Source organism: Solanum pennellii, chromosome 7, assembly GCF_001406875.1.
Source record: "Solanum pennellii chromosome 7, SPENNV200".
Lineage (NCBI taxonomy): Eukaryota > Viridiplantae > Streptophyta > Magnoliopsida > Solanales > Solanaceae > Solanum > Solanum pennellii.
Genome location: NC_028643.1, coordinates 22,627,614 through 22,643,327, shown reverse-complemented (window position 1 = coordinate 22,643,327; position 15,714 = coordinate 22,627,614). Strand labels below are relative to the sequence as shown.

At 31.0% G+C, this 15,714-nt stretch overlaps 1 protein-coding gene across 1 annotated transcript; it reads left to right on the top strand.

Moving 5' to 3' along the window:
• The first annotated feature begins 770 nt into the window (after positions 1-770).
• LOC107024918 (probable carbohydrate esterase At4g34215) lies at positions 771-13,445 on the top strand. Its single transcript, XM_015225837.2, has 2 exons — positions 771-1,427; positions 13,206-13,445. The coding sequence occupies exons 1-2, from the start codon at positions 771-773 to the stop codon at positions 13,443-13,445; spliced, it is 897 nt and encodes a 298-aa protein (XP_015081323.2).
• Positions 13,446-15,714: the final 2,269 nt, after the last annotated feature.

The following is a 15,714-nucleotide window of genomic DNA, read 5'->3' as shown; positions in this document are numbered from 1 at the left end:
CTTATCTTTGAATGCGGCAACTAGAAAGATGTTATTCGTACGGTCCTTTCCAGTGACAACATTTCTATTCTAGTTTATTAATGTAAGAACCCTTTTTTTTGCTTTGTTTACCATATAGTATGCTTTGTTTTCTAAAAGCCCTTATCTCATAGCCCAAGAAACCCTCAGACCAATGAAAATATGTGCGCCTCACATGAGCGAGTATAATACTTTATCGAGAATATCATGTCTTTAAATTGTTGCGTATTCGACCTAATAGGTGTAGGTTATAGCATAAAATTGTCTCTTAATTAATGTCCTAATTAAGTTATTGCATATTCCTAATTTTTTAGGGTTCTCGACTTTAAGTTGGTGAAATAAACTAAAATATTTAGATCATTCCTTTTGATCCTTCCGATATAATTTTTTTAGTAAAGCTTAATTAAAAATTTTGGTAAGCAGAATTGTTGAATAAGTGATTAAAAGGTATAACTTTTATACACAACGTTTTGGAAATTTCAATAATGAATAGACAAAACTTATAAACGATACATTGAAACAAAAGACTTGATTTTAGAAATACAATTATTCATTCCTCATTCCCTTATAGAGATAGATGTATACAATGAAACAAAGAAACATGCATGCATATGTATTATAGTTTGTTTTGCGATATGGTAATGAAAATTTAGAATTTGTCAAAAATATTTCTTTTTGTACAAGCCTGCCTTGGGTGATTTGCAATGATTTAGAAAAGAAAAAATAAAAGTTGAGGGTCATCGTGGATCAAGATGTTTTTCAAGTGCAACAAATTGACAACTAAAAGTGAAGAAATAGTTTTTTCTATGTTAATTTTTGTTTTTGTTATACCCTATTTATGGATTATGATGAATCCTAAAAAAGGTATACTCCCAAGGAATATGAGCACGTACAAATTGAACAAACAGATCTTCATATTAGCAGGGCAAAGTAATATGGCAGGTCAAGGAGGAGTATCTTACTCTTATTGGGATGGTATTGTACCAGCCGATTGTAAATCTAATGAAAATATTTTAAGGGTTAATGTTGGTTTGCATTGGGAAATAGCTAAGGAGCCTCTAAATTATGGGGTTGATTGTCTTCGGAATTGTGGTATTGGGCCTGGAATGGCATTTGCTAATGCAATTCTAAACAAGGATCCAAATTTTGGTGTAATAGGTTTAGTTCCTTGTTCTGTGTCTGGTAAAGGAATTCACTATTGGTCACGCGGGAATATTCCATATGATCAATTGCTGAAAAAAGTCAAATTTTCTCTTAAAGATGGAGGGCAACTTCGAGGACTCTTGTGGTTTCATGGTGAAAGTGATACAAGGACCAAGTTTGATGCAACTCGTTACAAATCCAAATTCCAAAAATTCATTCAAAACTTGCGCACTGACTTAAACTTTCCTCACCTTCCACTTCTCATGGTACATTATTCCTGCCCCTCTTATTCTTTTTTATATATGTATAGGTAATCTACCCGCGCTTTGCAGCCTAAATTTAGGTTTTAAACTTTTGTTAATACTCAAAGATAATAAGGAAAAACATAAATTTAGTTTTATAATGCTTACATTCAGAAGAAAAAATTGAAAATTAATTGTATTAAAAAATAACTATTTGGAAAGAGAAAATCAAAAAGTTTAATCCAACATAAAAGCAAAAGAGTTACTATTGAAGAGACGGGAATATTTTCTAGCCGAAAATTAATGAAAATGTATATTAATTCCGTTAAACATGAACCTTGAAAATATGTATTATGAGATGTTTCTAGTCCTTCAAAAATTTGATCGAGATTTAGTTGCATATTTCGTTTGATCTAATTCACACCATGATTTATTTTAAGATATATATATCTCATTCCTTATATTCATTATTTGTATAGTTGGTATCTTTTGGTCACACAAAGTATGTAATTTCTCTTGTACATTTTTATTGCAGATGAGTAATAAAGCACATTTTATGAACATATAATTCTCCTAAGATATACGTTGTAAACTATTTCCTACATTTAATAGGAAATTCTAAGTTATCATATCTAATGTATGAGTGAAACACATACACAATTTTTCAATTCAATCAACTCCCATATTTAACTTCAAGTATTTATGATGGATCACAATAAAATAACATAACATATGGTTGAATACCTACAATACTAAAAGATATGAAAGAATTTTTAGTGAACTTTTAAAGGGAAATTTGGAAAATTTTTATTTTCTTTTCTCCCTAATATGCATATGTAATAAACAAATGTATTGTATTTTTTCAATGTTGTAATGCTTATAAAGAAATTTCATTATGATCGTGGCTAGTAAGTCATCAAATATAATTGTTGTAAAATTTTAAGACCTTTCTGAATATATAGGTCCCCTTCCATTTAATAAGAGAACCGTCACGATACAAAATAGATGGATTAAATAAAGAGAAAGTATGTGTCATGTTTCACATAGTATTAAAAGCAAAATTCTATCAGCATGTCAGGTATGAATCTAGATCAATCCATAGAAGATGTATAGTTTCTAAGCCCAGGGCAACCATGAGTTGCACATCATCATGCAATGAAAATTTGATGTACTCAAAATATCTTTCTTTATGCAAAAACTAAATGAACTAAGTGTTAACAACTCTTTAAAAATCATTTCTTGAATACTGTAGTAGACCACAAATTAGAAGACACTTGGGAGTCATTTGCTAAGATGTAATCAGAAAATTACATGTATTAGTTATATACAACATATGCAATATTATAGGGTGCATAAATAACATGTAGAAAATTATATTTTCTATCAAGTATTATTAAATATATAGAAAAACTATGGTATCAACAATATAATGACCGTTAATATATGAATAAGCATGATAAAAATAAAATTACCCTTAATATACCAAACTACCTATCTTGCTTAACAAAGATAATGTCATACATATGTGTCATGATGAAATTTTGATAGTGTAACTGCAATATTAAAAGAATTTATTCATTGATTCCATTTGAGACGAGACTGCTACTCGTATTTCCTTTACTACTCTTTCTCTTTGCTTAGTTACATGTTGAACCAATAAAGTTTTTCGATGTCTTTCAATGCTACTTTCAATCAATCAGGAAGGAGGATTGAGAAATGGCTTGGAAAATAACATAACAATAGATAATAAAAATCGTACCATATCTAATGTCAACATTAGTTATACACTCTATCTAATACTATTTTTAAACACTCTACCAAAAATCCTGGTACATATACCTAAGATTATTTTAACGTCTGAAGGACCTAAAATACGTAAGGTCAATTTTAAGATAATTAAACAAATATGATTCAAGGGTAATGCTTAAAAATCCAAGATCAAATGATTTCTTTCGAATGTTGTTACGACAATTGAAAAGTAGGAACTTGTATGCATTCCACAAGATTACAATTTTGTTACATACAATAACCAAGAAATTTATTTGACTGTAAATCTTAAGATTGATTTGAACATATATAATTTATGCAGTGTAATTTTCCATTTTATCATTGATGTCAACCAAGCTTCTACGCAAACAACCCTCTCCTTTAAATTTTGACAATACCAAAATTTGTTATATCAATTTAATTTATAGCAATAATGGAAGGCAAAATAATTAATTAAAGCAAAGTAATTTTATACACATTATTTGTGATACAAATCACACACTATGTCTCCGTTGGCTCCACTAGAATAATATGGAAATAAAAACATGAAACATCATATGCTAGGCCACATTAATCTTATATAAGAATATTTGTTCTAATAAAGAGATTTTAAATTGCTAACATTTAGAATGTTATACATACAAATAATTATTCCATTGTAATCTCACATGTGAGGTATGAGAAGAATAGTGCGGACACAGAGCATATTTCTATCTTGGAGAATAGGAAGGTTTTTATTTTCGATACACCATCAGTTCAAATCAATAAAAGTAGTGAAGAAATCAAGATAACATACTAAACTTTTCCATACAAATCAAAATAATTGTAGTTGAAGTGTAAGAAAAATAGAAAGTGCAGAATTATATGATTACTCACATGATTTCGAAATACCAACAATCTTGATTCCTTCAGGACTTGCCTCACATACAATGAATTTTGTCGCTTTGCATGTCCTTATTCTTTATATTGTTCTTCATTCAAGAATCTGCAATTATGGTTAAGTTTCACAGTTCTCAAATCATAAGTTATTATCAAACAAAATTTGCAGCCTACAAATGATCATGACAAAATCAAAGTTAAAATTATATAGAAGTTCAAATATAAAAATTTAAAGTTCTATTGACTAAAAATTACCACCTAAGTAAAGTTTAAAAGGTAGGTGAAGAAAGTTCACTATTTACTCTTCATAAAAGTCATAATTTTTCATAAAGTCACAACTTTTTGAAAAGGTTATGACTCTATGGAAAAGTTACAACCCTTCGGAAAGGTTACAACCTTTCATAAAAGGCACAACTTTTCATAAAAGTTACAACTCCTTATAAAAGTAAAAAATTTTCATAAAAGTCGCATCTTTTCATGAAAGAAGAAGGCTAGTTTTAAAATAAAATAAATTAAAAGGGAATCCTAATCCATGTTTGTGGTGGCACCACGTAGGCAGGATTAGGATTCTCTTATATATATATATATATATATATATATATATATTATATATATATATAATTTTGAAAAGTAATGAAAATATAATTTTGAAAAGTAATTGTGAGGGCAACAAATGCACGTCAACGTGCATATTAAATTCAAGGACACAATTCATTGTATACATTCTTTAACTGCCAATGAAAAGCAATAAAGAAAATGTCCATCAACAACATGAACCAATGTTTGTTGTTACCATTTTCTTCAAATGTTTATCAAGATAATTAGGCCTGGTCAATATGAGACAAAATAAAGACTAAATAAATATTAAAAATGCTTAAAATATCAACAATTTCCCACTCATTTTAAATATTATATAAGAGAGTCCATTAGTTGAATGAAGACTACTATGCATAATAACGTGTCTTCTGCATTGAACCTTCATTTAGTGAAACAGGAACTTTTACTTTTGAGTCGTAGTGGTCTCAGACTTGAACTATAACTGCTTAAGGAAAATGAAATATTAATGTCCACACATAATAATCAACGTGTTGACATGAGCTTTAAAGTCATCATGTTATGGCTATGTGATATCCCGGTTTCATGAGTGCTTTTGAGAACAAGTCAATTCTCATAGGAAGCTACCTACTTCAACACATCACATAGGTGAAATCTATCGAGAGTGCTCATGCAAGCTTAACACTCCACCCATACTAACTACAAATATTCATTAAGAGTTTTATCAACTCAACATTCACAAACTATAGGAAACAGTGCACTCACATCATAGGGAGGGAATAAAAAGATAGTACATTTTTAACAACAAGTCATCATATGATTAGTTTTTCCCTTTGTACCTAGTTATAGGATCTCTAATCCCCAGGTTGGGTTTCCTCATATATGAATCATGGATTTATAGGCTTCAATCTCATCCCCCTCGATGTTTTCCAGACATTTTCTCTTGTTAAGGCCTTAGTAAGAGGATATGCAATAGTATCACAAGATTTGACATAATCAACATTAATGGTATCATTTATCAAATACGATCTTACAGCTATGTTTACTCCTTATAGGTCTGGATTTACCATTGTAATAACGATTTTGAACTCTACCAATTGCAGCAGTGCTATCACAATGAATTAAAATAGGAGGAAATGATTTTTCAAAATAAGGAATTTGAAATAATAAATCTCTTAATCAATTCGTTTTCTCACTACTGAAGCTAAAGCAATTACTTCAGCCTCCATGGTAGAGTTAGCAATTTAGTTTGCTTTTTTGATCTCCAAAATATAGCACCACCACCTAGAGTAAATTCATAATCAGTAGTAGAACACGAATCGTCTGATAAAGTGTTCCAATCTGCATCACAAAAGCCTTCAAATACAGCAGGACATTTTGTATAGAACAAGCCACAATTTTTTGTTCTAATTAAATATCTCATAAATCTTGTTATGGCATGTCAATGTTCATTACATGGCTTGCTTGTAAACCTGCTAAGTACTCCAACTGCATATGCAATACCAGGCCTAGTGCAATCAGTCATATATCTCAAACTTCATATTATACTAGCATATTCAATTTGATTTATTACATCATTTTCACTTTCAACAAGAAATAAGTGAACACTTGAATCAAAAGGAGTAGCAACATGCTTGTAATCATGAAAGTTATATTTTTTTTCAAAATTTCTCAACATAATATGACTGGTAAAGGAAAATTTCGTCACATATTTTTGTTATTTTTATTCCAACAAATAAAATTTGTCTAACAAAGATCTTTCTTATCAAAATGGCTTCAAAGAACATTTTTATCTTCATCAATAACATTCATGTTAGAGTCAAAGATCAACAAATCATCAACATATGGCAAATAATCACATGTGAATTATTCCAAGACTTATGATATATGCACTTATCACACTCATTTATTTTAAAACCATTTTAAATCATGCAGGAATCAAACTTTTCATGTCATTGTTTTGGTGTCTGTTTCAAGCCATATAGGGATTTAGTAAGTTTACATACTTTGTTTTCTTGGACTTCTTCAACAAAACACTCGGATTTATTCATATAAATATCTTCATTTAGGTCTCAATTTAGAAAAGCAATTTTTACGTCCATTTGATGAATTTGTAAATCTAAAATTACAGGCATAACCATTAAAAGTCTTATAGATGTAATTCTTGTTACTGGAGAAAAAATAGTAAAAACTTCTAGGCCTTCTAGTTGTTTAAAACCTTTTGCAACTAGCCTAGCCTTGTATTTATCAATAGATCCATCCGGTTTCAACTTTTTGTACGACTCATTTACAATCAATAGTTTTACAACCCGATGGTAAATCAACTAGATTCCAAATCTATTAGAAATTAGTGATTCCATTTCATCATTTACAACCTCTTTTCAAAAAATAGAATCATGTGAAGATAATGTTTCTTTGAAAGTTAGAGGGTCATTTTCAACATTAAACACATAAAAATCTGGACCAAAATCATTTTCTGCTCCAGCTCTTTTACTTCTTCTTAACTCAAAATCATTAACTTCTTTATTTTTCAAAGTAGAAGTAGAAGAACTAGGTAAACGACAAAATATTTTGTTCAATTATTTGACCCCCACTGTGTTTAGTATCAAAAAGATATTTATTTTCATGTAAAATAGCATCATCTGATTCTATCACAATAATATCTTCAAGATTAAAAAATCTATAGGTTGTACTATTTGAAGCATAACCAAGAAAAGCACAGGTAGTAGCTTTCTTACACAACTTAGTAATCTTGGGATCCATTAGCCTCACAAAGGCTAGACAACCTCAAACTCTTAGATATCCCAAACTTGGCTTGTAACCTTTCCACAATTCAAAAGGTGTCAATTTAGAATTTATTAGACACACGATTCAACACATAACAAGCAGTTAAGATAGCTTCACTCCAAAAATTTAAACGTGAATGTGACTCAATAAGCATGACATTAGTCAATTTAACCAAAGTTCTATTTTTCCTTTCTGCTACTCCATTAGATGAGGGAGAGTAAGGAGGAGGAGTTTCATGAATTATTCCCAATGATCTAACAAAAGAATTAAACTCATTTTCACGACCTCTATCACTTCTAATTCTTTTTATTTTTCTTCCAAACTGATTTTCAACCTCATGGAGATAAGTTTTAAAATTTTCAAAAGCATCACTTTTATTTTTCATCAAGTAAACATATGTAAAATTAGAAAAATCATCAATAAAAGTGATAAAATATATATTACCTCCACGAGTTAGAATTTCACCAAGTTCACAAATATCATTATGAATTAGTTCTAACAAATAAGTTTTTCTTTCAACTTGAAAATGAGGCCTTTTAGTGATCTTAGCTTTACTACAAGTCTCACACTTTTCAAAATTCTTTTTAACCATTGGGATCAATCATTAACTACTCATGATTCCAACATAACGATCATTACTATTACATAAACGAGCATGCAAAAATTGATAGAAGAAAGCATATACACAGAAGTAGAAGTTTTATTCATTTCAATATTCAATTTAAACATCCCATCACATGCATATCCCTTATCCACAAAAATACCCTTCTTCATTATTACATATTGATCAGATTTAATAGTTTGTTTAAATCCTGCTTTATTAAGAAGAAAACTAGACATCAATTTTTTCCTTATGGAATGAGTATAAAGTACACCTTTTAAAGTGAATATTCTTCCAGAAGTAAAACACAATTCGATATCTTCCTTTCCAAGCACTTGACTAGTGTGAGCATCACCAAGCATGATGGTTTTGGGCTACTATATATGAGTATATTCTTTGAATCAATCATTGTGATAACAGACATGACGGTTTGCACCAGAATCAAGCCACCATCCATCAACATTCTCAACCATGTTTATGTCTGTAATCACCGCCACAAAAGGTTCTTTGGTAACGTTTGTCTTAGGGTTAGGACCACATTTTTTGAATTTGCAAAATAGAGCAATATGCACACTCTTGCCACAAACAAAGCATGATCCCTTTTCTTGAACTTGTTGATTTTTTGCTTGGTGATTTTTAATTATTTTTCTTGGGAGGTCTACCATTGTTTTTCTTGATTTTTCTTCTTAGGCTTCAAAAAAGTATTTTTGTGAATTTGAAGAGTAGCATTATTCGAAGTAATTAAATTTATCTAAGATGTGATGTTGTTCTCTTCTGTTTGTAAAAATGCATCTTGGCCCCTTGCTTCTTCTTCCATGGGGAATTTCATTATCAAGGTTTCAAGAAAGGTTCCCTTTTGTTTGTGGCGCATAGTTTTTCGAAATTCCTTCTAAGAAGGTGAAAGTTTATCTACTATGTCATAAAAAATAAGGTTATCTCCAATTTTAACATCTTTGGACCTAAGCTCTCCAACAATCATTATGAAGTCTTGAGCTTGATCTACCACTGACTTGTTGCCCACAATTTGGAAACGAAAAAATCTACTAGTTGCATATTTTTTCACTTCAGCCTCTTCGGTATCATACTTACTCGACAATGCTTTCAAAATTTTCTTTGCACTAGAGTACGTTCTATCATAATAATCATAAAAATTATCATATAGACAATTAAGAAGTTAATATCGACACTTATAGGAATCACCATCATACTTTTCCACTTTCTCTAGATGAGAAATAGTTTCATCATCATTCATAGATGTGATGTCTTCTTTATTTGGATTATCAGTAAATATATAATAAACATTGAGAAGACTTAAGTAGAAAAGTATTTTACCCTTCCATATCTTGAAATGGTTACCATTGAACAAAAATGGCTTGTTAAGATCTTCCATCTTGAAATCCGCGATTTTTTCAATTGTAGTCATCTTGATTCTCCTCAAAATTTTTAGTGAAAACTTACAATATAACAAAAAATTACAAGATCACAACTGAAAATGAAATGAAGAAATAAAATCTCTTCAGGCTGAGGCGCGGAAATGTCTCTCTCTTTAAGGATATTCAAGTCCACTGCAGCAAATGTTTTCACTGGTCCAGCAGTAGTCCTCTTTGACTTGTCCCCTCCAGGATACAACCACCTTCACAAATTATAACTCAACAACTCTGACAAGAGTTGAGTCCAAAGCTCCACAAAAAAGTGTTAGGATCGAATCCACACACACACACTTGATGAATAAAGAACACAAGAACTTTAGAGAGAATGAGATGAGAGATCTAGAGAGAGAAAGAGAGAAACCAATATTTCGTGGTAACACCCCGTGAGTAATCTTCCACGGCGGTGGGGTATATATATTGATAAATCAGAGTATTTTTGGTTTCTCCCACTTGGAGGCTGATTCAGTCATCCAAAAAATACATTCTCAAAAAAAATCTCTTCATCATCAACATCTTTACTGCACCGCAACATCTGTAGAAACAACTACAGAAGACCAACCGAGGTTTTGCATAACCCCAGTTTCCCAAAATCAACATATTTCGTCAACATGTCTACCCGGGTTCTTTGCACCCTCTATCTTCTCCAAGCACATATCACCATCATCCATTGCCCTGTGAGTGAAATGGTATCGCCTTCTGATGTGCTTTGTCTTCGAATGATAGACTGGATTTTTCACCAACTGTATGGCACTCTACTATCTGAGTAAAGAATCTTCTCGCTCTGCTTCTTGCCCAATTCCTCCATATAATTTGCCAGTCATATCATCTCTTTCCCAGCTTCAGCTATTGCCACATACTCAGCTTCAGTAGATGAAAGAGAAACACACTTCTGAAGCCTGGACATCCAACTCATTGTTGTTCCACCTACGGTATAAATGTACCCGGATGTACTCTTGCTCGAGTCCACATCCCCACCAAGATCAGCATCCACAAAACCCTGTAGAGTCACCTTGCCTTTGTCAAAACAAAGTGAAGTACTGGATGTACCTCTCAGATATCTCAAAAGCCACTTCACAGCGTCCCAATGCTCTTTCCCCGTGTTCGCCATGTACCTGCTAACAACTCCCACTGCATGTGCTATATCAGGTCTAGTGCAGACCATAACATACATCAACTCCCAACTGCTGAAGCATATGGAACAAGTTCCATATGATCACGCTCCTCGGCAGTCTTGGGTGACTGCTCCTTTGACAATTTAAAGTGATTTGCCAATGGGGTAGTCCTGGGTTTAGCATCATTAACCCTGAATCTGCTCAGCACCTTCTCAATGTACAACTCCTGAGATAGATTTAAAGTACTAGCAGATCTATCCCGAGAAATCTTCATCCCCAAAATCTGTTTCGCTGGACCCAACCTAACAAAAAGAACATCTCTCTTTAACTAATAAGAACTCTCTTTTAGACTAACTCTTTCATTCTATATTTTCTCTTGTGTATTGTGTGTATCAAACCAAATGAAGATCACCACCATTTATGCTAGAAGAAGTCTTTCTAGCAATGAATAAGAAGATAAGTAATAGTAAATAGTGAAGATAATGATCTTAGGAATTTCATAGGTTACATAGGTTACAAAGAATAATGAAGGAATAATTTGGAGAAGTAATGGCGAGGCAACAAATGCTCCTCAACGTGCATATCAACTCCAAGGACACAATTCATTGTATACATACTTTATCTGCCAATGAAAAGCAATAAAGAAAATGTCTATCAGCAGCATGAACCAATGTTTGTTATTACCATTTTCTCCAAATATTTACCAAGGTTATTAGGCCTGGTCATTATGAGACAAATAAACACTAAATAAATATCTAAAATTCTCAAAAGACCAACATTTTTATGTATGTCTTCCGTGAAAATGATAAATAAAGTAAAACACCATGAAAATTTATTTGATTAGAAAGGTCTAAAAATATCTATATGTGATCTACCCTATAAAAACATAGAAGAATTATGATTCATGACATAATTTATTGTATGTCTTTCGCAACAAACACTCAGATTGATGTACCCTCTTCAAGTCTACTTGGACTTTGAGACATTTTATTTACTCTAAACTCTTTAATTACTTCTTCAAACTAACTCATATTGAAGTAATATTTGTTCCATATTATAAACTCAGGTGTGGAAATAAATTGTATGTCGAGAACCTTTGGGAAATTCTTGCATCTCATCTTCACACTTGAATACTTGTGATTTTCTCTCTTTTTTTATTGGCTCGTTCTATTTTAATATTAGTTAATAAGTCCGCATTTTACGTGATTGCTTTAAATAAGATAAATTAATTAAATAAGATGCATAAATTTGTCATAATCAGATTATGCTATGTAATACATATTTTATTTGGGTTACCCTACTTTCTTTCCTTTCTTTCTAATGAAACTTATAACTCGGAAGAATTCTATTAAAAATTAATGCTACAATATTCACAAATAAATTCATATTTGGAACTCGAAATGATCATAACATTAATGTTAAAGTGTTTCCTCGTTTTCCCTTTCCAAATTATTGTTGACACTTTTTTTTTTTTTTGAGGAAAAGGTTTATAGAAAACACACCTAAATCCTCACTGGACTCAAGAACTTTATTTTTCTATGAAAATAGTTTAGAAATAATTAAAAAGTCGATACTAAAAAGTAGTCTTTTAACTTTTAGGAAAAATTACCTAAATAACCTTATTTTATGATAATCTCTAAAATTTCTTATCATTTAAAAAAAAAGGAAAATGCTAAGTAAAATCCCCCTCTCCCCCTCAATTTATGTCTGAAATCTTAGAGACACTTATACTATACTAAGGTCCTAATACCCCCTGAACTTATTATATGAATAATTTTCTACCCCTTTTCGGCCTACGTAGCAAAATGTCAACACGCGCTGAGCCCACAAGATAGTGCCACGTAGGCCGAAAAGGGGTAGAAAATTATTTATAAAATAAGTTCACGGGGTACTAGGACCTTAATATAGTATAAGTGTGTCTCTGAGATTTTGGGCATATGTTTGGAGTACTTGTACACTATCTCTTTAAAAAATTCAAAAATCTCCTTGAACACATCACTTTCCTGTCATAAATTCCTAAATTTGTTTTCTTTATTTTTTATATTGGAGATATATTTTAACCCAATAATTGAACTAATATAAAATAGGAGTATCATAAAAATAATTTTATAAGTGTATCTGATATTACTAAAGACAAATTAATAAGATATTTAAAGATTATAATTTGCTAATTATTAGCTTTTTCTTATGATAATTTGTTAACTGATTTTTAAGTTGCTAAAGTCTTAAATTATAGAAGTGAATAGGAGTATGTCTATATCTTATCAACAAAAATCAATATCAAGAAAAGTGATAGAGATGATTTTCATAGTTAACTAAAGATTTTGTCTTTGAACCTAGCTTGAAAATTAATGAACAGAGAAAGGTCATATTAAACAATTTGCAGTGATCTTTTCATGAGCTAAAATAATTAACATTTCGTCAATATATAATTATGTATAAGTACACAATGTTACTTATGATTAAGCAATTAAAGAGAATCCTCAAAGTGTTCACCCATTGAAAATTGCTCAAAAAATTACTTATATTGTTTTATTAATAGACATATATTGCTACAAAATATATATGATGTGATTATATATGAATTATATTCTGGCATGATACTTTTTATCTTAAAAATTAATTACAATTTTTTCATGATTTGTGACTAAGAATTGGTGTGATTTGACAGGTAATCCTACATGTTCCAAGTCCATGGTTTAAAGGAAAGTTTGTACATATAGTTAGACAAGCTCAAATAGATGTTGAAGTTCCAAATGCAGTGAAGGTTGACGCAAACGGATTACCATTGAATCCTGATGGTATTCATCTCACAACTGCAGCACAAATTCGACTTGCTAATATGTTGGCTGACGCATTTCTTTCTTCCAACTTTACACCACCCACCAAAACTCAATATCACATGATATGATGATGGATATATGTCACAACTATCAATATCAACCATTTATTCATTTGAACTGAATTAGGAAGACCTTACGTACAAGAAATCCATAATGATACTTTTTTTATTACTCTCTTCCTTCCTATTTATATATATAGTTGGGCCATATATATTACTTATCATTTCATAATATTAATGCATATTCTTTGTTTTAAAAAATCATATAAATCAAATTCAAAGATAATCAACGCAAGGAGTTGAAGAGGAAATCAATTTCACGGCATATGTTAAAATTTTTAGACGTCGAAAGTAAAATTGACCCAAACTCCATACCTTAGATCTTGAAGATTTGATAGAATTTTCAAGTATTGATTCCTCTCCTCCCACAAATCGTGATTCTCCACCAATTTTCCAGCAATGATTCCTTCGGTGTTGCTGCAAGTTGAAAAGTGATGTTTCATGAGAATTTAAATGAAAGGTGTCAAATAAGTCTTGGTTTTGTTTTTTGTGACAGATCAACCATGAGCTGGTCGAATCCTCATTAAAACGTAACACCTAGAGTTCTCTCTTTTGTTCTTCTTGTAATTCCTTAGAAATCTGAAAATCGGACAATCTCTATTATCTTCCTCTATGACTATCTCCATTATTTTTCTACTCATCTCCAGTTGTGACTCTCGCCTCTTTCGTATTAGACTTAAAATGTGTAAGTTATTTTTTGAAAAATTTACAATTTTCGAAGTTTTTTTCTTGGATTAATGAACAATAAACGTTTTATAGATGTAAAAATTGAATAATGATGTAATGATGCCTATTATTTTAAGAATGACAATCAACAAACCCAAGAAAACCCTAATTTTGAGGAAATGTATATGTATTAGTAACATTCAGTGAAAAGTAATTTGTTGTTGCCTTTGTTGTTCTTTCTATGGCCATTTTGTTGATAAAATTTTAGAAATATAGTTTTGTTATGGTGTATCGTTTGTTGCCACATTTAGTGATATGTTGGTGCATATTCCAACAGAGTTATCATATGTTGTAACATTTCACTTATGCGTTAGGGCAACAAAATGGTCATCTGTGGCAATAGAAAATTCATTTGTTGCAACAATAGGTACATTTGTGTCAACATATGATTCATCTTTGATAACATAAAATTTATATGTGGCAACAAAAATTTCATGTGTAGTAACATTAGGTACATATGTGGCAAAATAATGCTAATTTGTGGCAAATAATATCCATCTGTGACAACATAATTTTATTATTATTTTATACTGAATTGTAAACGCTCAATATTTTTTTATTTATCTTGTAGATGAAATGATACAAAAAGCTTCATCCATGACAATAACTCAATCTTTTATTGGTGGTGCTTCCTCTTCTAACATCAAAAACTCTTTTGGTCTAATGTGAGCAACAACATGAATATTTTATTAGTCAAGTTAAAAAACTCACTGATGTTTAAAGGAAATGTCTCATAATATTTATGTCCAAAGATCTAAGAATATTTCACACCCTTTGAAGTATAGGATGTTTAAAAAATCTATTTCTCAAATACTTTCTATAATTAGTCAGAAGAAAGAGAAGGAGAAGAAGACAAAGGAGGAGAAGGAGAAGGACAAGGATAAGAAGAGGAGAAGTAGAAAGATAAGAAGGGGAAGGAGAAAGAGAAGGAGAAGAAGAAGGAGAAGGAGAAGGAGGAGAAGGAGAAGCAAAAAAGAAAGAGAAGAAAGTTGAAGACGTCAGTTGAGATGTGAAGCGATTTATCCATTAGAAGGTTTAAACATTGACGGAAAGGGTCCACTTGAACTAATACTACTTGAACTAATGCTACTTGAACTAATGATATCCTTCTCGTAATGGATAAACAAAGGTCTTTACAAGCATCATGCAAATAAGTAAAGTTGTTTAACTATTATTAGTATTTCTTCTTGTTGTCCACTAAATAATTATTTATAATGATTACACAATTGCAGCAGAGAAAAGAACAACCACTACTTAGACAATTGCTCGAAACTTGATTTTGACAAACTTGATTTTGTAGTTGCATTTTCATAGAATAAGGACTGGTTCTATGTAATGTGTCAACCCAATAAGTGTTGGACTGATGAGGTAAATCCATGCCCACTTTTATGTTTTGACTAATATATGTACAAATAAATTGATACAAAGATACACTTGTATGATGCATCTTTGCAGTATGTGGATGTCATTTTTCACTATTTGCGTAAGAAGCCGAAGCAACAGAGTCATTCTAAATATCAATATATCACTACTACACTACAAGAAAAATAGT

Bases quoted from the DNA above. Each gene is read 5' to 3' on its own strand.
- LOC107024918 (XM_015225837.2), top strand. From the start codon at position 771: ATGTTTTTCAAGTGCAACAAATTGACAACTAAAAGTGAAGAAATAGTT. The intron at 1,428-13,205 runs GTACATTATTCC...GTGATTTGACAG, and splicing joins CTCACCTTCCACTTCTCATG to GTAATCCTACATGTTCCAAG.